This window comes from Catharus ustulatus, chromosome 5 (assembly GCF_009819885.2).
Source record: "Catharus ustulatus isolate bCatUst1 chromosome 5, bCatUst1.pri.v2, whole genome shotgun sequence".
In the NCBI taxonomy this organism is placed as follows: domain Eukaryota; kingdom Metazoa; phylum Chordata; class Aves; order Passeriformes; family Turdidae; genus Catharus; species Catharus ustulatus.
In genome coordinates, this window is record NC_046225.1 from 49,065,839 (window position 1) to 49,087,799 (window position 21,961).

A 21,961-nucleotide genomic window follows, 5' to 3' on the forward strand; every position below is an offset into this window, starting at 1 on the left:
CGTTGTGTGAAGCCACATCCAGAGATGCATCCTTGTGTGCCTGCCTTGTTTTGTATTCTTTACTTCTGCACCTGCTACTGTCTGCTATCACAGACTGAGTGATGGAATGAGACCTTGTGCCTGATCCAAAGCAGCTACTCCAATGTTTTAGACAAACTATAAATTAATTTGCTGTGAAGTAGGTATTTGTTACCAATGGCTTTCTGAGAAAAGTTCTTGAAAGCAATATCCTCTTGGTGTGTTCATCTCAAGAGGAACATATGCTCTTTAGTTACTGCTCTGCCCTCAGAGTTAGAGATGTGTAAAATGAGCTGGATGTACTAATTAAAATTTTGAGAATATTGGAAATATGCAATACAGGCTTGTTTTTATGAAAAAATATCAAAAACCTGTAGTCAGTATTAAACACATTGCTTTCATTGTTAAAAAAATATTTACAAAAGTAAATAAACATTATAATAGAATTTTTGTCAATGTCTCACAGACACCAATAACTGTATTTCTAAATTTGTTTTACAGAATAAAGATCCCAAAATGTCCCGAGTTGCACTGGAATCTTTGTATAGGTTATTGTGGGTTTATGTTATTAGAATTAAATGTGAAAGCAACACTGTAACTCAAAGGTAAGCTCATTATGCAAAGTATTTTAAATTACTGATGATGGAGATCTTTTCCCCACTTAGTGAAGATAGTGAAGGTATCAGAAGAGATCTTGAAGCCAGCCAGCTCAGGGATGGTTTAGTCAAGTAAACAGGGGACCAAACATTTTGTCTTGATAGAGAAAAACAAAAACTCTTGACTACTTTGATGGAAAGAAATAATAGAGTCTAGAATTGTATTTGCAGGGGTAGAATAAGGAAGAAAGATGAACAGGAAATTTATTAAAATTAAAAGGCACTAATGATGACAGAACAAATTGGGTGTGAAGTATCCATCACCAGGTATGGACTGGAAATGAAAAGGTTTTCTTTATAATTGTGTATCATGAGAATTTGGAATAGTCATTCAGATTTTGCCCCTTCTCCTGACTATTAGTAACCGGTTTAAACAGGGTGTTTTTCAGTTCGTAGAGGAACCCATGATCCTATTGCCTGTGACAACTGGGACTGTGCTTCCTGTACATGGTCCTACCTGTCATAGGCTTCTGTATTATTTCACAGTAACCACACATACACGCACACACACACACTCTTTCAGATTTGAACTATAACATCTATGCTGTTACAAGGAACTATTTTTAAAAGACCTTTTTATTTGTTTCTAAATTCTTGTAGCCGTCTCATGAGCATTGTATCAGCACTTTTCCCCAAAGGATCACGTAGCGTGGTCCCACGAGACACACCTCTGAATATATTTGTGAAGATTATTCAGTTCATTGCTCAGGTAAGAATACATCTAGGTAGAGCTGTAATACTAGGATGAACATTATTTGGAAGAAATGTAAATTTAAGGTTTGTTTTTGAAATGTTTGCACTAAATTACTGGTCTCATATCTTGAGTAGAATTTCTCCAAATATGTGTAACAAACTAGAAAGATAATTCATTCTCTTTCTATACTGGCAAAACTATTTTTTTAAAAACTTCAAAAACTATTGTATATGAACATTGTGATGATTAGTACTTCTATTTGTATTGCACTGTGGGGGCTGTGTATATATATATATGTATATTTCTATAGTACATTAATATGATTACTGTATCTATTATGATATTTTTATGAGGGACAAAGAATTAGAACTGTCCTAATATTGAAATGCAAGATACAGTCTCACAAGATGAACTCTCATTGATCTTTAACCTTATAGATTAGAGACATCTTTTCCTGTCTTAGAAATAATTTGTCTGTGCTTCAGCTTCCAAAATTACTTGCTTTTGGTCATACAGGAATGAGACAAGATACACAGCTCATCACTGGTTTTTTGGGGTTTTTTTATAGTGTAATATTTTCTTCTATATATTTTTTGTTTTCTATTACAGCTCATTTTATCTGTAGAAATGCATTTCATCTGAGATGAATTGTCTGGGAATTTTTTCAGGAGAAATGGTTCGGCCATATCAGGAGATGAGCTGTGCTGAATTATACTAGATTTAAAAAAAGAAAAAGTCATAAGAATAAGGAGGAAAAAAAAGAACTATTTTCTATACATTTTTCTTTAACTTTTAAGACATGATACCCAGTAGCTGTGCAAAGCCAAGAAATTATGCATATTAACAAAAAAGAGATGATCATACTAATATATTTTCCTTTATAGGAACGTTTGGATTTTGCAATGAAAGAAATAATATTTGATCTTCTTAGTGTTGGAAAATCACCTAAAACCTTCACTATTAATCCAGAGGTAATAAAGGCTCATTACTTGCACGCCATGAGAACAGGGCATTGGGGGATTTTTTGGGGGGAAGTGGTTAACTATGTTTGAGGCAGGTTAAAAGCAGATTAATGAGTATCTGAAGGAGTGTTCTGCTAACACCAAGAAGTAATTATTTTTGTGCACAGTTGCTGTTTGATTTTAGGTGAGCAGGACAGCATCAGTTCTACAGTTAAGACTAATTTCAACAATAATTTCAGGAAGTATGATATTTTGTTACTGTGTAACTGTAAAGCATTTTTTCAGGGAAGTCATAGCTAGCTCTTGAAAGACCCAGTCTAATAGATGGGGTGTTTAGGCAATGTCTGTCTTCAGTGTTTCAAGTCCTTGAGTGCTCAGTACTATAAAATAATTCTGTATTTTAGCCTGGGCCAAGTCAGTTCACTTGAATCAGAGTGTGGAGCACCACAACTTAAACATTATTCTTGTTACTTCCATTACCCTAATATGTAATATTTAAATAAGGTCTGTCCTATTTGAACTGTATTGCTGTCTGTTTAAAAGAGAGGAAAAATACAATTTGTATTTTGTCTCTATGTTACTTCAATATTGTAATTTCTTCTGTTTACTCTTTCCTTTTTTTGTCCCTTTTTTGAAGAGGATGAATATTGGCCTCAGAGTCTTCCTTGTCATAGCAGATAGCTTGCAGCAAAAAGATGGTGAACCACCAATGCCAACAACAGGAGTTGTTCTTCCTTCAGGAAATACTCTACGTGTGAAGAAAATTTTTCTTAATAAAACATTGACAGATGAGGAAGCAAAAGTTATAGGTATGTTGTATTCTTTTGTAAGTTGGCATTTCAATATGTGTGTATATATTCCCAGTTATAATCAAGGAGTACATTACTGTAACTTTATTTATGTATTTATTTTAATTGTTAGTGAGAATTGCTTTGATTCGTTAGAAAGGGCTGCTAGACAATACTGACCCTCTGTTGTCTCAGACTAAATCCAGGTCTTTTCTTGAAGTGCTTTACATTGCAAAATAAGCACAAAGAAGCCTGAATGCAGATAGTGTGGTAAATAGCATGGCATTTTTTCCCCCTTGATATCACTCTAAAATATCCCAAATGTCTCACAGCTGAGTGGTGTAAGACAGTCTTTGTCCCTGTGCCCTGGTGATCTTCTGTGAGTGAGGTAGTCATCTTGAAAGGACTGTTTCAACATGTTACATTTAAACTATAACTAAAAAGCTTGGAATTGAGAAAACAAAGCAACTAATGGTGACTTCATTGCTTTTGTTTTTTCTGAAGGAAGCTTCTCCTTTTGTATAATATCTTATATTTATATATTTATAGATAAATATTTCATATATACATACATTTGTTTTGACACTTAAAGTATGTATTTCATATCATGTGTGCAATAATAAATTTGTCCTAAACTGTATAAGTGACAGATTTTTTAATAAAAGTATGAAAAAAGGTGATGGAACTCTTTGACTTTTCAGGAATGTCCATATATTATCCTCAAGTCAGAAAAGCACTGGATAGCATTCTTAGGCATTTGGACAAAGAAGTTGGAAGGCCCATGTGCATGACTAGTGTGCAGATGTCCAATAAAGAACCAGAAGACATGATTACGTATGTACTGAATTGCAGCATTTTTGCTGTCCAAGTAGCATCACATTATTTTAATGCTCTAATGTTACAGATGCCTTGATTAATGTGTTATAGTTGTGGGGTTTTTACTGGACTATTAAGTAAATGTTAGTTTCATTAATTATTGATAAAAATGTTTGCTACGTCCTTTGTGGCATGAAATCAAAAATATGTTTCTAGTGTACTGAAGTAGGTTTTCCTGTTTCCTTATTGGTCATAAACTGTTTCTGTAGGGGTGAGAGGAAACCTAAGATAGATTTGTTCAGAACTTGCATTGCTGCTATCCCAAGACTGATTCCAGATGGCATGAGTAGGACTGACCTCATTGAATTGCTTGCAAGGTAAGAGAAATGGAATTCTGCTCTTAGTGAATGTTCTTTTTTAACTGCTGCCGTGTGCACGATTGTCAGCGCACTCACTGCAGTGTGAGTCACTGCATTCAGACTCTGTCCTTGCTGCTCCTGCCAGCCTTCTGCAGTTGGTCAGGTTTTACTGGCCATAGTAGCAGGAGATAAATTTATCCTGCAGACCTTGCACTTCTTTTTAGAGAGTATTTTGAGAAGTAGGAATTTCTTTCTGTTGTTTTTTTGAACTTGTTTTATCTTTTTGTTATTACTATACTTTTTTTTCTTCCTTTTTCTTTCTGTTGCAAATACTGTACGTTTTCATGAAGTCATTCTTGTTTGACATAACCAAAATTTGAGACAGACACCTAGGGGGAACTTTACTATTTTTCTCTACTAATCCTGCTTTGTTTTTCCATTTTTCTGTGATCCAACACTACCCATATTCTTCCATCTCTTATCTCAGTTTAAGTTGAATGTACCTTATCAGTACTGGTAAATACTTGAGAAGATTTAAAAGAAATTTTAGTATGAGAATAGTCTGGTACATGACAGCTTATAGCTTTGAAAATATAAATCCATTTTTATATAATGTGTTGAGTTACATATATAAGAAGTTAGTAATAATTAAAGAGAATAAGATTTTTCTAACACTCTTCTTTCAGTGTTTAAAATAATACAGAAGACATCAAAGTATTAAGTAGTAATATAATACTGGGAAAGGTGTCTTCTACCATAGCAGGCTTAGAGGGATTTTTAAGTATATGTGCAAAGGATTTTTTGGTGAATTTTTTTCTCATATCCAAAGTAAATTTCCTTTAACGGTAAAACTAATGTGTTATTTTAATGTGAAGAAAATACCCTATATATCACAGGGTACTGGTCTGCTGAGTTCTAAGGTGTTTGCTCAGACACATGCAAATATGTACCTTTGTTAAACACTTGACAGTCTCTCTTGAACACAGTTTATTTATGTTAAGTTTTTTGAAACCTTGCATTATTTTTCTGTAGTAGAAGTGCCTTCTGTTACTTGCCAGTTTCAGGTTTGTTCCGTGCACAGAATGAATCTCTGTGGAGCTGTTTTACATTGTACAGTGAAGAAGTTAAGAGTAAACTTTAAATTATAAAGGCTGGTTAAGAGTATGCCTAGCTAGGGTGATGATACCAATTTTTTTTCTTAACAGGCTGACAATTCATATGGATGAAGAACTTCGTGCCTTGGCTTTCAATACACTCCAAGCATTGATGCTTGATTTTCCAGATTGGCGGGAAGATGTTCTTTCAGGATTTGTATATTTTATTGTGCGTGAAGTGACTGACATCCACCCAACGCTTCTTGACAATGCAGTCAAAATGTTAGTGCAGCTCATAAATCAGTGGAAACAAGCAGCCCAAATGCACAATAAAACCCAAGATTCTCAGGTATATCTATATAAGGTCCTTTGATGTTAAAACATACTTGGCATCTACCTACAAACTTAGTAGTGGGCTTTACTGGTTTTGTTAAGTGATAAAAATTCAGTTAAATTTCTCCGATTGCTTGAAGACTGTTAGATTTCCTATTTTAAATCAACATTTTTTATCAAAACAATGTTAGTCTCAAATTTTTAAGTATTACCTAAACACTATTTCATGACCACATTTTGCTTACATTGTGTAACTGTGTAACATTATATCATGTGTAACTGGAAATATGTAGGAGTTATTAAACAGTAGAACTAAACCCACCATTTTTTACTAGCCAGTAGAAAGGGTTCAAATAATTTACAGTAATTTCACGACTATAAGGCGCACCCTTTTGACTAAAATTTTCCCTCGAACCCGGAAGTGCGCCTTATAGTCCAGTGCGCCTTATCTGATGTACAAAGCAGCGAAATTTGCCAAACCGGAAGTGTGAGCTGAGAGCCGTGGGGGGAGCCGGAAGTGCCACAGCAGCCGGCTGGGGGCGGGCCCGGAGGCCCGCGGCACTGCCCCTGCCGGGTGGAGGTGGGCCAGGGGGCCCGCAGCACCGCCCCTCTCCGGTCCAGGCAGTCCTGGGGCTCCATGGCTGCCGGGTGAATGTGGGCTAGGGAGGCTGCGGCACCCGCCTTCCCGGGTCCAGGCAGTCCCAGGAGCCCATGGCTGCCGGGTGAATGTGGGCAAGGGGGGCCGCGGCACCCCCGCTCCTGGGTCCAGGCAGCCCCGGGAGCCCACGGCTGCCGGTTGAAGGCAGGCTAGGGGGCCGGCGGCACCCCCGCTCCTGGGTCTAGGCAGTCCCGGGGAGCCATGGCTGCCGCGTGAATGTGGGCTAGGGGGGCTGTGGCAACCCCGCTCCTGGGTCCAGGCAGTCCCAGGGAGCCATGGCTGCCGCGTGAATGTGGGCTAGGGCAGCCGCGGCACCCCCCTTCCCGGGTGGAAGTAGTCCCGGGAGCCCACGGCTGCCAGATGAAGGTGGGCTAGGGGGCCAACGGCACCCCCACTCCTGGGTCCAGGCAGTCCCGGGGGCCCATGGCTGCCGGGTCCAGGGTGGCCTGGTGGCTCGCGGCACTGCCCCTACCGGGTGGAGGCGGGCCTGGGGCCCAATGGCTGCCGGGTTGAGGCGGGGCCTCGGCCAGCAACCACACGGGGTGAGCTGGGGGCGGGGCCTCGCTGCAAAAAAAAAAGTGCGCCTTATAGACCGGTGCGCCTTATCTGATCTACAAAGTTGCGAATTTTGCCGAATCCGGGGGGGTGCGCCTTATAGTCCGGTGCGCCTTATAGTCGTGAAATTACTGTAATATCATAATCTTTTACAAAAGATTATTGCTTGAGACTTTTAAAATTTTGCTGTCATTGCTTCATCTTGTGAGACAGGGAAATAAAGATGTTCTTTATTTGGCATTTGTTTGGACTAAATTCAGAGAGGCCATAAAAAATGAAGTGACTAATACTATGTCATTCTCATAATGCAAAATTTGCCTAGTAGCCAAAAATCTAAATATTTTATTATTAAATCTGCCATCACCAATTATAGAACTGCATCTTAGTTGTGTTTATTTTTTCTTCTTTTGCTTAATGTCTCTGATGTTTTTCTTAGCGTGGTGTATCCAATGGGGCTGCTCATACCCTTCCCCTGGAGAGGACCCTTTATTCCAGTGTATTTCACGTGGTGGAAGGCTTTGCTTTGGTCATCCTTTGCAGCACAAGGCCTGCCACCAGGAGATTAGCTGTCAGCGTTCTCAGAGAAATAAGGGCCTTGTTCACACTTCTAGAAATTTCGAAGGTAAGAGTTGATGACCCATTTGTAGGCTGCCTGGTGACACTGCTTTTATTCTGACATTCTTTGAGCTCAGTATGCTTTGTGTTTTGTAGAGTGAAGATGAGTTGGCTATAGATGTAATGGACAGACTAAGTGCTACTATCCTGGAGAGTTTCATACATCTCACAGGGGCTGACCAGGTAGGACAGTTTTTAATGTAGAGTTGCTTGTAAGATGAGGTAATTCTGCAAAGCTATCCCAAATAAATAGTATATATTTCAAATAATAGTGTCACTATGTTCATGCTAATTTTATCAGCAATTTATCACCACAAACAAAAATCTGAGAAATGTTGTAGACTTTCTGACTGATAGTGTGTTGTTATCACCACCATATAAACACAAAGCTGTATCTTTATCTGTTTTTTCTCATCTTGCTTACAGACTGCAATTTCCTAAAAGCAAAGGGCACTGCTTTTTTCTGTAGTAATAAAATGTCATAACAATCAATGTGTCCTTTATCCATGATGAAAACTGTAATAACTGTCAGTGACTAACAACTAAATTCCATACTTATATATTTATCATAAACTCCTAAGTATCAAGAAAACATCTGATTTTAGGATTACGAAACAAGTTGAAATTGAGTAGGAAGGCTTTTAGAGTACAAATCTTTTGAAAGAATTAAATCATTATGCATGAAAGGGTCTTTCTCTAGGATTTGCTACTGCCTGATACCAGTTTGTTTGCAAACAACATGTTTTATAACTGTTCACATTAAGAACTTCGGTAAAAAGCCCCATAAACTACTTTTTTATCTGTTCCAGGTGTGTTTTTGATACTGATACTGTGTTTTTGATACTTTATTAGATATATAACAGAAGAGATTGTTGCTTAAAATGGATGGATATTAAATGTTGCCTCATTGTCTTTTCTATGCACACAGACTACTTTATTGTACTGTCCCAGTTCAATAGATTTACAAACTCTGGCTGACTGGCATTCCTCCCCAATCAGCCACCAGTTTGATGTGGTCAGTCCTTCACATATTTGGATATTTGCACACGTGACTCAAGCCCAAGATCCATGGATTATAAGCCTCTCAAGTTTCATGAAGCAGGAACATCTTCCTAAACACTGCCCAACAGCTGTAAGCTATGCTTGGACATTTGCTTATACAAGACTTCAGCTGCTGTCTCCACAAGTGGATATCAAGTAAGTTGATTTCTAAAGTCAATACAGTATATTATATGGGTTTTTTTTTTTTCAAGATTTATCATCATTATAGTGTCATTATTGTTTCAGTGAAGTAACATATGAATTCTTATTATTGTCTGTGGATTTAATTCAGATTTATGTAACAAAAAAATTAAAGCAGATTTACCTGCATAAAATATAATCTGTGTAAATATTAACTAATGAATGCCTTTGGCCATATTGTAGTTCAGTAGATTTGAGTATAAAAGCATGCATTATTGATATAAAGTCTGCTCTGAATAACTTATTCAGAGTTTACTATGTTAACAATTTGGGAAGCAATGGCATATGCATAATTGAAAAATAAATTCAGTAGAAAACCAAAGTAAAGTGTGGTAATCTTCATTTACTCTACTGAGCTCTTCTCTTTCTCTTTTTTAATAGCAGCCCTATCAATGCAAAGAAAGTAAATACTACTACAAGCAGTGACTCCTATATTGGGCTCTGGAGAAACTACCTGATTCTTTGCTGCAGTGCAGCATCTTCTTCAAACTCCTCCACTTCCACAGGCTCTGTGAGATGTTCCCCTCCTGAGACGCTGGCGTCTACCCCAGACAGTGGTTATAGCATTGATTCAAGAGTAGGTTCTTCTAATGCTTACTGTAAATAAGTCTTCATCTTATTAGAAATGGAAACACCAGAGGTGTTCTATAATAACTATTGTGATTAGGAACTGGGATCATTTGTCTGAAAATATTTTTAGGATACATTTGTTTTTCATTTGTTTAGAATACTGTTTTAGTTCTTTTTTCTCAATCTATGTTGTGTATGTTTTTAAAGCAAATCTAGTCATATATTGAAAACATTTACCCAATCTCAGAGTCTTTTCTAGCACTAATAAGGAAATGCTTTGTTTGCTGTTAAAGGGGTGGTTTTGCTGTCATTAGACTTCCATAGTTCTGAGCAAATAACCTGTCACTTCAATAACTGAAACAGGGACCTATTCAGGCACGATGTATCTTGTTATATTTTCCCGATCACAGATACTTTTCTGTCTACCTTGCTTCATATCATCTGCAGATTATGGGTCTTTTTCCCTCTTCTTTGCTTCTTTCTGTTCATCTCCTTTCTCCTTTTTGGCTTCCTGTAAAAAGTACAGTAGACGTGAAGATAATTCATGGTCTATGCAGCAGAATTTTGGCAAAAGCAGTCGGTTCCACTTTTTTGTTACCAAGATACTTTCCCTAAATCTGGGAAACTGTAGACTGAAAGCTATGTTCTCTGTGAGAACCACTCAGGAGTCTAAGGAATGGGGCACCAGAAATCTACTTCTTCCCCATGGAGGCCAGATACATAAACGTGAAGGCATCTGTATGCCATGTTGTGTAATTCGTTGTCATCTGACTATGAAAATTCAGTAATGCAAGAAATAGTTAATACTACTTTACTGTTTCAGAAAATCTTTTCCATGTCAAAGATAAACTTCACTTTTATCATTTTGAGTCACTGGTCCAATGTGAGAAGACTGTGAAATTAAAGCAGATGTTTTCATGTCACCACCTTGTGGTAACTACTTAATTTTGGTTTTTTTCTGATTTTCTTCTTAGATTATTGGCATTCCATCCCCTTCCTCCCTGTTTAAGCACATAGTTCCAATGATGCGCTCTGAGAGCATGGAAATTACAGAATCTCTTGTCCTGGGACTTGGCAGGACCAACCCAGGAGCTTTTAGGTAACTGTTGTGTTTCATCTGTTCGTATGCTAATTGGTTACAAAGGTGGGGAATTGGAGCTCTTTTTTGTTGTTTTTTTTTTCTTGTAAGAATTTTTAAAAAGCTGCCACAAATTATTCTCATTGTCTTTTCTAGCATGATAGAGATTTTTAGAGATTGTAAGAATCTCTAAAGAGCTCAGGCCTATATAAAGAAAAAGAAAGTTAGTAGAAAAGAAAAGAAAAAGAAGTTAGTAGATAGAATAAACATCTTATTTGGTATTAAAAGCTACCCTTATCTGAAAGAACAGATTGTGTAAACTAATAACATTTGAAATGTTAATTAGAATAAAGTTTGGAGGAGTTGATAAACTCTCCTTATTGGTATTGCCAATTATTCTTTCTGAGGATGAATGAAGAGAGAGAACGTCTGAGGGTAAGAAAACCTCCTGGGAAGGCCATCAGCAGCCAGTCTCTTATTATGAGAGTTACAAAGTTGTACCATGCATAGCAACCAACTCTGCTTCTGCAGAAGGAGGCAGGGACTGCTAATACTGTTGGTTTTGAATAAGATAATGCTTCTCTCCAGCCACTTGTGTCCCATATTATCACAGATAAAAAGTCAGTATTGAAACTAATGCCAGGTTCTCAGTTGTCATATTCTGGTTTTTTATCCCTTGATAATCTTAGAATTTTATATAATATCTGGCTTTATTTACTACCAGGAGTAAAGCAAGATTTTGTGCCATTATCCCAAACAACTGCTTAATAGCTCTGAAGTCTAGAAAATGCTTTGAGAGATCATTTTACCAGAAATCCTTGATTTCTGAATTAGAAACAACTCATCCAGCAAGTTACAAAAAAAGATCTGATCCTCATCAGTTTTATTTCTCTATTCAGAATGTTTTTTTTTTTCTATGACCAACTTTTTTCTCTGTCAAATGCATGTACTCACACCAGATGCTAGCAGTAGTCCACCCTTCAGCATTGCTGCTCTGCACTGATTTGGTGTTTAGCTTTTGTGATTTAAGGCACTGTTCCTCCCCACTTGTTATGTTTACTCAGGAGCTTTTTCCATTCTAGATTTTATATATATATATACGCAATCCATGTACATTTATTAGAGTAATATTTTTGTTTTGTGTAACTGATAATATAAACTCTTGCAGGTATCTCTTGATCTCCATTGTAAACTGACCCTTTGCTATATTTTAGCACAAAAAAGTTTCTTCAGAATTATTTTCTGTGTTTTCTATGTTTGAAAGAAAATCTAGAACAATATTTAACCATGCTTAACTTTCTTGTAAATGAGTCCACCACAAAAGTTTGTGCAACATTCTGTTCATCTGGTCCCGTTCTCTGAGGGAGAAGCTTTCCATGAGATATCAGAGGAGTCAGTAATTTACCATGAAAACTTGAAGTGGTTTATGATATATCTCAATTACAGCACCACAGGAAGTAGAAGAATGTGTCCACTCCAACAGATCTGGAGGCAGTAGTTCCTATGCTAACAAATATGAAAGTAAACCCAATGTATTTTTTACCTTAGTATTTTTGTCTGCATACTTCCATATCATTGATCTCCTTTCCCTTCCTCCTTTTTGAAGTTATAAGAGAATCTTAGTTTGGCAGAAGGAACCAAGTAGTAATAAAGACTGTGGAGCTTCAGAACAAATAGGGAATGGAAAGACAGTGTCAAAACCTGTTTCAGTTTTCAAAGAGATTGGTCTGGATTCTGTCAGTGTATTGTCACTGGACTTAAAGAATCAATATTAACAACTAAATGCATCATAACAACTGAAAGGGCATTGTATGATAAGCTGCCAACATAATTTTTCCGCCTAATAATATCTGTTTGCACCATATGGCTTTGTTAAACCGTTAATATGAAAATAAACGAAAATCATCTGTGATATAAATAAGCCATAATACTTGGAGAATGCAAATTTAGAGATAATTGTTTAGACATTTATTTAATAATCTGCTCTAAATTAGGAAAATATCTTTTTAGGAAACTTGTCTTTTAAGAGCTACAGGTAAAAAAGGAAAACCTGAGGGTGTCTTAACTTGTAACAAGGGTTCTTGAGAAACATCTTTCAGTTGAGATGTTAATTTAATGTTTGTTTTTATCCTTTTAATTATTTTAATTCAGGGAACTAATAGAAGAATTACATCCTATAATTAAGGAAGCACTTGAAAGAAGGCCAGAGGTAATTAAATAATTTCTGTTATACTCAGTACAGCCTTAACTGTCTTTTCACAAAGAGGAAGTGTTAGTTATTTTCTTTAATTTGCTCATGTAAGAGCAGTCAATATAACAGACAAAAAGGTGAAATGATGCTTTTTTAAATGATTGTGAAGTGCTTACGGTAGAAGAGCTTCATGTTTGAGTTCTCTGTTATTCCCGTATCAGAGATTTTGTTTCAAGTGATGAAAAAATACTGTAACCTTTTCTACATTCTTTTAATTTCTTTCTAATCATATTTTTACACAGTTGTTACTTTGTTAAATCATCTGTGATATTCCCACAATTAGTGGTATCTATGACATAGAATTGAGTTTTACTGTCCACCGACTTTGTTGGGGTATGGTGGTGGTGGTTTTTAGTGAAAAAGGTTGTAAACTCACCTGACAACTCTAATGGAAGTGATGGAAAGGAACAGCACTTCTGTTTCAAAATGTTACTGTATTACAGTACAGTACAGTAATTTCACAATTATAAGCCACACCATTTTGACTAAAATTTTGCTCTCATCCTGGAAATGCGGCTTACACTCAGGAGCAGCTAATATGTGAAAAATTTTCTGAAATTTCCAACCCCGGAAGTGCCGAGGTGCTGAGCTGAGCATCCGCCAGTAAAACCTGGCATTGCGTGATTGTTACAAATTGGTTACTCTGTTGTGCGGTGGGTGGAGGTGGGCTCCGTGCCGGCAGCATGGGCAGGGAGGGAGGTGGGGGGCTCCATGCTGCTCCTTCCCCTCCTGCCGCCACCGCCGTGGGTGCCGGTGGGCTCCATCCCCGCCTGCCGCCACTGCCGCAGGAGCGGGCAGGCTCCGTCTCCGCCTGCCACCTCGGGGCAGCACCGGGCCGGGGCGAGCAAGCCCGGTGGCAGTGGCGGCCGGCCCCGAACGGCCCCGCCGAGCTGGACCGCCTGGCCCCGTCAGCAGCCCCTAGCGGACCGAGCCTGCACGACCTGAGCTGAGCCAGTAAACCCCACCATGCTGCGATTCTGTTACTATTTGGCAACTTTGTTGCACACGGGTCCTTGCTGCGAATGACAGAGTGGCTTATACTCGGGTGCGGCTTATTTATGGACAAAGAACAAAAAGTTGCCGACACCCGGAGATGTGGCTTATAGTCAGTGCGGCTTGTATTCGTGAAATTACTGTTGTTGTGTCAGGCTTGCATACAAATCGTAGAATCATAAAATATATTGGGTTGTAAGGGACTTTTAAAGGTCGCCTAGCCCACCCACCCTGAAATGAGCAGGAGGAACATCTTCAGTTATATCAGGTTTCTCAGAACCCCATCAACCTGACCTTGAATTTTTCCACTGATGAGGCATCTCTCACCTCTCTGGGCAGCCTGTTCCAGAGTTTCACCACCCTCATCATAGAAACTCTCTTTTTTGTATCTAGTCTAAATCTACCTGCTTTTAGTTCAAAACCATTGCCCCTTGTTGTATCACAACAGGCCCTGCTGAAACATTTGTCCCCATTGTTCTTACAAGCCCCTTTTTAAGCACTGAAAGGTCACAATGAGGTCTCCTTGGACCCTTCTCTTCTCCAGGCTGAACAAGCCTAGCTCTTGCATCTTCTCTTCACAGAAGAGATGCCCCAGCCCTCTGATCATTTTTGCAGCCCTCCTCTGGACCCACTCCAATATGCCCATGTCCTTCCTATGCTTGTGGACCCCAGAAGGCAATACTCCAGGAGGGTTCTCACGAGAGTGGAGCAGAAACAGGATCACCTCCCTCAAAATATATAGGAAGACTGTCTTTTGCACTTGTTTTCTGTTGCACTTAGTGACAAGAGACTGACAGCAACCATGATTTGGATAATGCATGTAATAGCAAACCTGGTATATCTCAGAGATGCAACAGGGAAAATGTTTGTTCACTGTCTGGTTTGTTAAACTTGTTAGCAATTTTGTAACTTGTCTTAAAAGGCTGGCACCTCTGATAACAGATGCCAGTTGTTGTACAGATATAATAATACTTTTATATTCTACTCTGGTTTTCTACTTTGTTTTTCCTCTGCTTCATGTAATTTTGTGTTTCCTCTGATGGATAGAACATGAAACGGCGCAGGCGTCGAGATATTTTACGAGTACAACTAGTACGAATATTTGAACTGTTGGCAGATGCTGGTGTCATCAGTCACAGGTAGGGGCAGCACGGATGAGAAGTTGTGGGTGTTGGTGAATTGTCACTGATGCACTTATGACTCGGTATAAAAAGCATGCAAAATTCATCAGTGAGTTTCAGTATACCACTAAAAAAATGGGCATGGGTTTATAGAACTCGGAATTTTGCTGGCTTTCTAATCCCTCTCGCTCCCATATTCTTTGTCACTGGGTTCTGTGTTTTATTTAAAATGTTACTGTCCCCCAGGACATTACTTTGAACAGGCAGTATATCATGGTCCCTCTTGTTTGTGCTCAAACAGCACACCAGTTGTGCAAATCATAACTATTCTGTGATAATTCAGGGACTTCTGCATTTCTTGGAGTGCTAGTGCTAGTCAGCACATCTTATGCAGAGAAGGCTCATTAATGTTGGGCTTTTGAAGGATGAAGAATATTGACATGGTTCTTGAGATCTTTTCCTCAGTTTACCCTACTTGTGTAGGAACACTTTGAAAGAAGAAGTTTTGGCATATATTTTACAAAAGTCCCTAGGAAATTTTTTCCTATGCATGTGGTATTGTGTAAGAACAAGTAGGCTACGAGATGGTTAGCCCCCTCCTCCCGCTCTGATACTTAGGACATGTATTTGTAAGCCAGTGTGTATTTGTTTCGCCAGTGTGAAATTCTCAATCTTAAAGTATATTTCAGAATCCTGCCTCAGAAACATTGCTGAAATTTCTATCAGCATGCTGATATTTTAGAGTCCAACTATTAAAATCGTATTTTCCCTTATCTTTTAAGGTTCTCACTAGGGGAGGGGGATGGGACTTTTTGTTTGAGGATTTTAATTATTATTTTTAACACTTTTCTCCAGTATAAGAACTAGTTCTGTGGAAGGATGAGTGACTTCAGATAATTAGGTTTGATTCTTAGTTTGCTTTCTCTGGAGTTTTTTATTTTAATGTTGAAGTAGAAGCTGGATGAAGAAATTACTGTGAATTAGGTATTTGCAGTGATGAGGGTGTAGGATTTTTTAAAAATAAAAAAAATAAGGATGATTTTCAAATGTTGTATGTAATTACTGTGCTCTTTGATTTTCTAAATCTATTTTATTTCAGTGCAAGTGGTGGCCTTGATAATGAAACACATTCCCTCAACAACACTTTACTTGAGTATGTTGATCTAACAAGACAACTTCTAGAAGCAGAAAATGAGAAGGATTCTGATACATTGAAAGATATCCGATGCCATTTTAGTGCCTTAGTGGCAAATATCATACAAAATGTTCCAGGTATGTAAAAATGTAACGTCTGATTACTGTATTTAATATGCAGTACATTTAAAAAAACCAAACCCAACCGAACAGAAACTGAACAAAAAGGCACTTCTTTATCTGAACTTTCAGAATACTTTTATTAAAATAATTTGTGACAGCAGTTTTGAGCATAACTTTAGCAGTATGAGTTTTAAGAGAGATCTTTGGTGCTGTTTGGCAAAGTCTTGTTGTCTATGTATTTGAGTTCTATGGACTAATAAATAGCTTATTCTTGTACACTACTGGCATTAAACAGGACAATAGTAAACCTAGATCCAGGCATTATGGTGTTAAAATAATAGTGGGTCTTCACATGGATTTTTTCCTTTTATATTCAGAGTTTGGGTCTGTTTGTGTTACATGCTTTATCTTGAAGAATTACAAGAGCTGTGTGTATAACTGTGGGCTTTTCTTGCAGTACACCAGAGAAGAAGTGTCTTTCCACAGCAGAGTCTACGCCACAGTCTATTCATGCTGTTCAGTCATTGGGCAGGTCCTTTTAGTATCATGTTTACTCCCCTGGACAGATACAGTGATAGAAACATGCGAATAAACAGACACCAATACTGTGCATTAAAGGTATGTTAGTACTGCCAAATTTTGGAAATAGATTGTTGTCTCAACATTACGCAAATTTAACATTTGGACTTTTTAGATGTGGTTTTCAGTGTCTTTTTATTCCTTCTGCTTACATGTGTATTTATGACAGTTCGGCATTTCCCATACTGTAACTATTGCACTTGCTGTAGAAATTTCTCACAATTACTACTGAATGTTCACTTCCTGTGACTTCAGTTCTCATTTGCTTAAGTTAAAGGCTTTCATCATTAGCAATGATGAAAGTACAGTACATTAGCAATGAAACCAGTGTAAATCATCAATATGTCAGCATTTTAATATTGACCCTTCCTTGTATCTGAAAGTTGAGAAAAATATGATTTAATGATTTCTTGAATAAAATGTTAAACACTTTTTATTACCCTTGGTATTCCTCTCTTAACAGGTTAGAATTTAGTTATCTAATATTTTAATGGTCTGAGTAAGAGCACTTCCTGTATCTGAGTTATTAAAATGTGTTTTTCAATTACTTTCCAAAGGCTATGTCTGCTGTACTGTGTTGTGGCCCTGTTGCAGACAATGTTGGGCTTTCATCTGATGGGTATTTATACAAATGGCTGGATAATATTTTGGATTCACAAGATAAAAAGGTAATACAGGCAATGTCAACATCACTTTGCAGCTATCAGTACCTTCAAACACATATTTTAGTGAGTTTGCAGACAGATTTGCCTACCTAAGCTCACAGCTGTTTTAGTAGTGCAGGGTTTTACACTGTCCTTCATGTTCTCATCACCCTGTTGAGGAAGGTGGTCCTAATCATGATGTAAAAACAGAGAAACAGAGTGGAAGAGGAAAGGACAAGGGGTGAAGCAATGTATATTGCTTATAAACTGATCAACCATGTTAAGTTGTAATAAGTCAGGCATTCCACAGATTTAAAGGAAGTGAGATATTGAACATGAACTCTTGTGAAACTGTAGAGTTCCTTTATAGTTAGTAAGACCAAGCTTTTCATCTAAGCAGTAAGGCAAGCTTTAAAGGTAGGACCTCTGTTACCCTATAATGCCAAGACTAGATAAAAGTACAGCTCCTGTGGGCTACTTTGATTCTAGGGAAGATGCGAGTCTCCATGCAGATCTATCCGTTCTATTCCACTGGAATTCCTGCATGCGTTTAAATGCTTCTCTGTATCTAGTGCTTTCAGGGCAGTGTTTCAGTACAAGACATAAAAATGGTAAATTGCTCAAACTAGCCTTGGAACTGAAGGGAAAAAACTGTCATTAGAGCCCTAGTTATTTCTGTCAATAATTTATGACTTTATGCAAGTTGAACAGTAAACAGTGTGATAGAATTATCTGCTGTTACCTCAGACTGTGGTGTCATTGGTTTTGGATGGAACAGATTTAATCTTTCAAGAGGTTTCAGGGTTCTTAAATATTTATTTTCCTATTTTATACCATTTTGATCTTTTTTTCTACATTCTAAAATATATATTTATTCTTCCATAGGTTCACCAGTTAGGCTGTGAGGCAGTCATGCTGCTCTTGGAACTCAATCCTGACCAGAGTAACCTTATGTACTGGGCCGTTGACCGGTGTTACACAGGTTCCAAGCGGGTAGCAGCTGGCTGCTTTAAAGCCATAGCCAGCGTGTTCCAAAACAGGTACTACAGCATTTTTCAAAACTTTAAAACTTCCATTTTCAGAGTATGCTTTGATGTAGAACTATGGGTTTTACCTCCATAGAGAGAAAAGATCAACACTGTTTGTGTGTGCGTGTTACTAGAGAAACTTCTCAAAATGTTATTCCATTCACTATCGTATTCCTTGTAAATTAAACTTAAAATAAATTCAAATCTTAGAAAACCAAATAAGATTTTACTTTTTTCATACTTGCCATTTTTTCCTAGGGATTACCAGTGTGATACAGTGACCCTCCTGAATCTGATACTATTTAAAGCAGCTGATTCTACTAGGGCTATCTATGAAGTTGCTATGCAACTATTGCAGGTTTGTAAGCTAATTCTTTTTATTATTTTTTTCTTTTAAAATAAGAATTGTCCTATATATATTGAAATAAAATCTGGTTTTGTTTGGTTCTCTTCAGTAATGAAATACAATTTTTTTTTTCTTCTCTATTTTAGTACATAGCTAAATCAGATCCTTGCCTGGCACTAACAGACTTCCCTGAAAGTCTATCTGTTTCCATGCACTCAAGACCTGTATTTTCATAATACTTGCTTTTTCAAGAAACCACCTAAATCAAGACTCTCTTGATTTGGCCCTGAAATATAGTGATATATAGCTGCATTTGTCCAAAAGCACCTCACAGAGAAGCAAATTGCTTCCCAAGCCTTCATTGTCTGGTGGGGTAGCAGTCAGTTTTCTGACTTTAGTGCCATTACTACGTGGAGACATGACAATGAAAACCTTGTTACCCACTTCATTTACTTTTCTATATTCCTTTCTGAAATCATTTAGGGGTAAGCTTAACGCAGCATTAGTGTTTAAAAATCTGTGCTGTTAGTAGGGCAGACCTTAAGTTTTGGAGTTTTTTCAAAGGCTTTGTTGTCAGCTAAATTCAACATTGAAGTCCTCACTGAAGTCACACCCTTATTGATAGATCAGCCCAAATTGATTTTTAAAGTATCAGAGTGCTTTAGCCTCCTGCTGCATCTCTACCACATCAAAGATTGTGTTGTTCCTGTCCATGTCTCATTGATGAGCAAAAATTGGTACTGTGTGGAAATGCAAATGCTAAATACTATTTCACATTTCCTTATAGATAAATTTGTATTTAAGATGTGGTATTTTGTGAAAGCAGATTTTGTAACTTTATTGCTGGAAACTATACTGGAATGTATCCTAGCTAGTCTTCTATTAATTTACCACAGTGTTAGCAAATGCTGTAGGTGTGTGGAGATCTCCATAGATAAGAAATGAGAGTAGATACATGAACTTAAGAAGTGATTTTTATAAAAAAAATTCTACAGTAGCTCTACATTTAGCTTCAAATTCTGAACATTATTTTTGTAGATTTTGGAACCAAAGATGTTCCGTTATGCTCATAAACTGGAAGTTCAGCGGATGGATGGGGTTTTGGGACAGCCTTCTCCTTTACCACATTTGTATTCTATGTCATATTATCAGCTGTCAGAAGAATTAGCAAGGACTTATCCTGAACTGACACTTGCTATCTTCTCAGGTACGATTTTAAAACTAAAAACTTCATCAAGTCAAAAGCATTGTGCAAAATGTGTCATTCTTCTTTTTCAATAACTGATTTATCTGTAATTCACTAAAATCAGGACAACTACATCATCTTACCGAATAGAGACAAGAAAGCCTACTAAGTGACGGGTTTTCTTCACATGTGTTTAAAATATATTCATGGTGAAAGAGTATAAATCAAAAATACAGTAATTTCACGATTACAAGCCGCACCATTTTGACTAAAATTTAGCTCACAACCCGGAAGTGCCGCGTATACTCCGGAGCGGCTAATATATTAAAAAATTTAGGAAATTTCCAAACCCGGAAGTGAGAGCCTGCAAGTGCAGCGGCACTGCCCAGCCCCGATAAGCGCATTAGCGCTGTTCACGCCCCGCAAGCATGGCAGCGCCGCTCGCCTCCCGCGAGCACGGCAGCGCTGCTCGCTCCCCGCAAGAACAACGGTGCTGCGCAGCCCCTACAAGCGCGGCGGCAGTGGCGGCCGGGCACGCCGCTCTCCCGCTTCCTGGCAGCTGCAGCGAGCGGGGCTGGGGCCGCTCCCTGGTGGCCGCCCCAAGCAGGGCCGAGCCCGTAAACCCCACCATCCCGCGATTCTGTTACTGTTTGGCAACTTTGTTGCACATGGGTCCTCGCTGCGAACGACAGAGCGGCTTATAATTGGGTGCGGCTTGTGTATGGACAAAGAACAAAATGTTTGCCAACACCCGGAGATGCGGCTTATAGTCAGTGCGGCTTGTAATCGTGAAATTACTGTACTTACACTGATTTTCTGATAACCATGGAAAATCACATTATAGAAATAATTTGCAATTGTTTTTTAAAATAATTCTTTCATTGTTCTGTCTAGTGTGTTGCTTACGGTAGATTGCTTAAATACATGATTCTGTAGCATTTTTAAACAATTGAAAAATAATAACCTCTTATATAAATTTTTTAAAAAACCTACTACGACTAATCTAAGGAAGAAAAAATTTTAAGTGTTTTTTTTGCCAAACTTGGTACATTTTTTATGCCATAGGTTTTTTAGTTCCCTCCTTCAATTAGAGGAATATATGTACACACACACATATATATGCATACTAAGGCGATTTCTTCAACATACTGTTCGTTAGCAGTCTTCAGTTAGCTCTGCTGAAGGCTGTGGACTTTATCATTGTGAAATGGCACTAGTCAGCTAAACCAAAAATTGTATCAGTATTATTGTGGTGTGCTGGGCTCATGGTTGTTGTTGTCACCAAACCAATTCTCATAATTGATTTGGAATTCATCTATGTACCTAATTTTTGAATGGCAGAAGTAAGTCAGAGAATCCAAACAGCTCACCCAGCTGGGAGACAGGTGATGCTGCATTATCTACTGCCATGGATGAACAACATTGAGTTGGTAGACTTGAAACCTTTGCCAACCATTCGTCGGCAAGATGAAGATGAAGAAGATTCTTTGAAAGACAGGGAAATGATGGTGAACAGTAGGCGATGGCTACGAGGAGAAGGCTGGGGATCACCACAGGCTACAGCTATGGTTCTGAACAATCTGATGTACATGACTGCAAAGGTAAAATTAATTACTTGCGTGCTTATCTTGTTTCAGTGGATTGTTCTGTTTAGGGTGCACAAAAATATTGTTCAGAGATACTGTGTCACCAAACTTTCAAGAGTTACTGTTCATGTTTTGGAGGTGCTTTGTATACCCAAACTATACCCTATAGTTTTGAGGTATTTCAAGAAATATGTAATATATAACATTAATGTTACAGTAATTGTTATTTATAGTAACAGTATGTAAATAATGTTTTGCAATATGGATGTCTAGCTGGATGGAGAATACCAAACTGCCTGTGTAATCTCAAAGTGGAGTTTTGGAGCCTGTCTTGCTACCAGAGGCTGATTGACTCTCCTTTATATCATAGCTACTTCCAATAGAGAAGAAGTGTTGCTCACATGCAGTGCTCCTGCCAGTTCTTGTTATATGAGAATCCTACTGATGAGGGATCGTTTTAAACTGTTCAGTATCAAAAGTTCTTGTTAATGTGTGGTCCATGGAGTTTTATTCAGTATTGTCAGCAACTGGG

At 38.0% G+C, this 21,961-nt stretch overlaps 1 protein-coding gene across 13 annotated transcripts in view; it reads left to right on the top strand.

Annotated features, from left to right (window-relative positions):
- Positions 1–21,961, top strand: part of FRYL (FRY like transcription coactivator) — a 176,098-nt gene that overhangs the window by 101,102 nt on the left and 53,035 nt on the right. For all 13 annotated transcript variants that reach the window (XM_033061431.2, XM_033061430.2, XM_033061432.2 and 10 more), the window contains 21 exons: positions 520–623; positions 1,275–1,383; positions 2,253–2,339; positions 2,968–3,139; positions 3,820–3,952; positions 4,204–4,311; positions 5,499–5,736; positions 7,370–7,555; positions 7,645–7,731; positions 8,477–8,745; positions 9,172–9,367; positions 10,335–10,459; positions 12,590–12,647; positions 14,730–14,821; positions 15,903–16,075; positions 16,518–16,678; positions 17,197–17,307; positions 18,169–18,323; positions 18,570–18,669; positions 19,696–19,864; positions 21,185–21,444. In XM_033061431.2, coding sequence (XP_032917322.1) covers positions 520–623; positions 1,275–1,383; positions 2,253–2,339; positions 2,968–3,139; positions 3,820–3,952; positions 4,204–4,311; positions 5,499–5,736; positions 7,370–7,555; positions 7,645–7,731; positions 8,477–8,745; positions 9,172–9,367; positions 10,335–10,459; positions 12,590–12,647; positions 14,730–14,821; positions 15,903–16,075; positions 16,518–16,678; positions 17,197–17,307; positions 18,169–18,323; positions 18,570–18,669; positions 19,696–19,864; positions 21,185–21,444 — 3,093 coding nt within the window. The remainder of the gene's footprint in view (positions 1–519; positions 624–1,274; positions 1,384–2,252; positions 2,340–2,967; positions 3,140–3,819; positions 3,953–4,203; positions 4,312–5,498; positions 5,737–7,369; positions 7,556–7,644; positions 7,732–8,476; positions 8,746–9,171; positions 9,368–10,334; positions 10,460–12,589; positions 12,648–14,729; positions 14,822–15,902; positions 16,076–16,517; positions 16,679–17,196; positions 17,308–18,168; positions 18,324–18,569; positions 18,670–19,695; positions 19,865–21,184; positions 21,445–21,961) is intronic.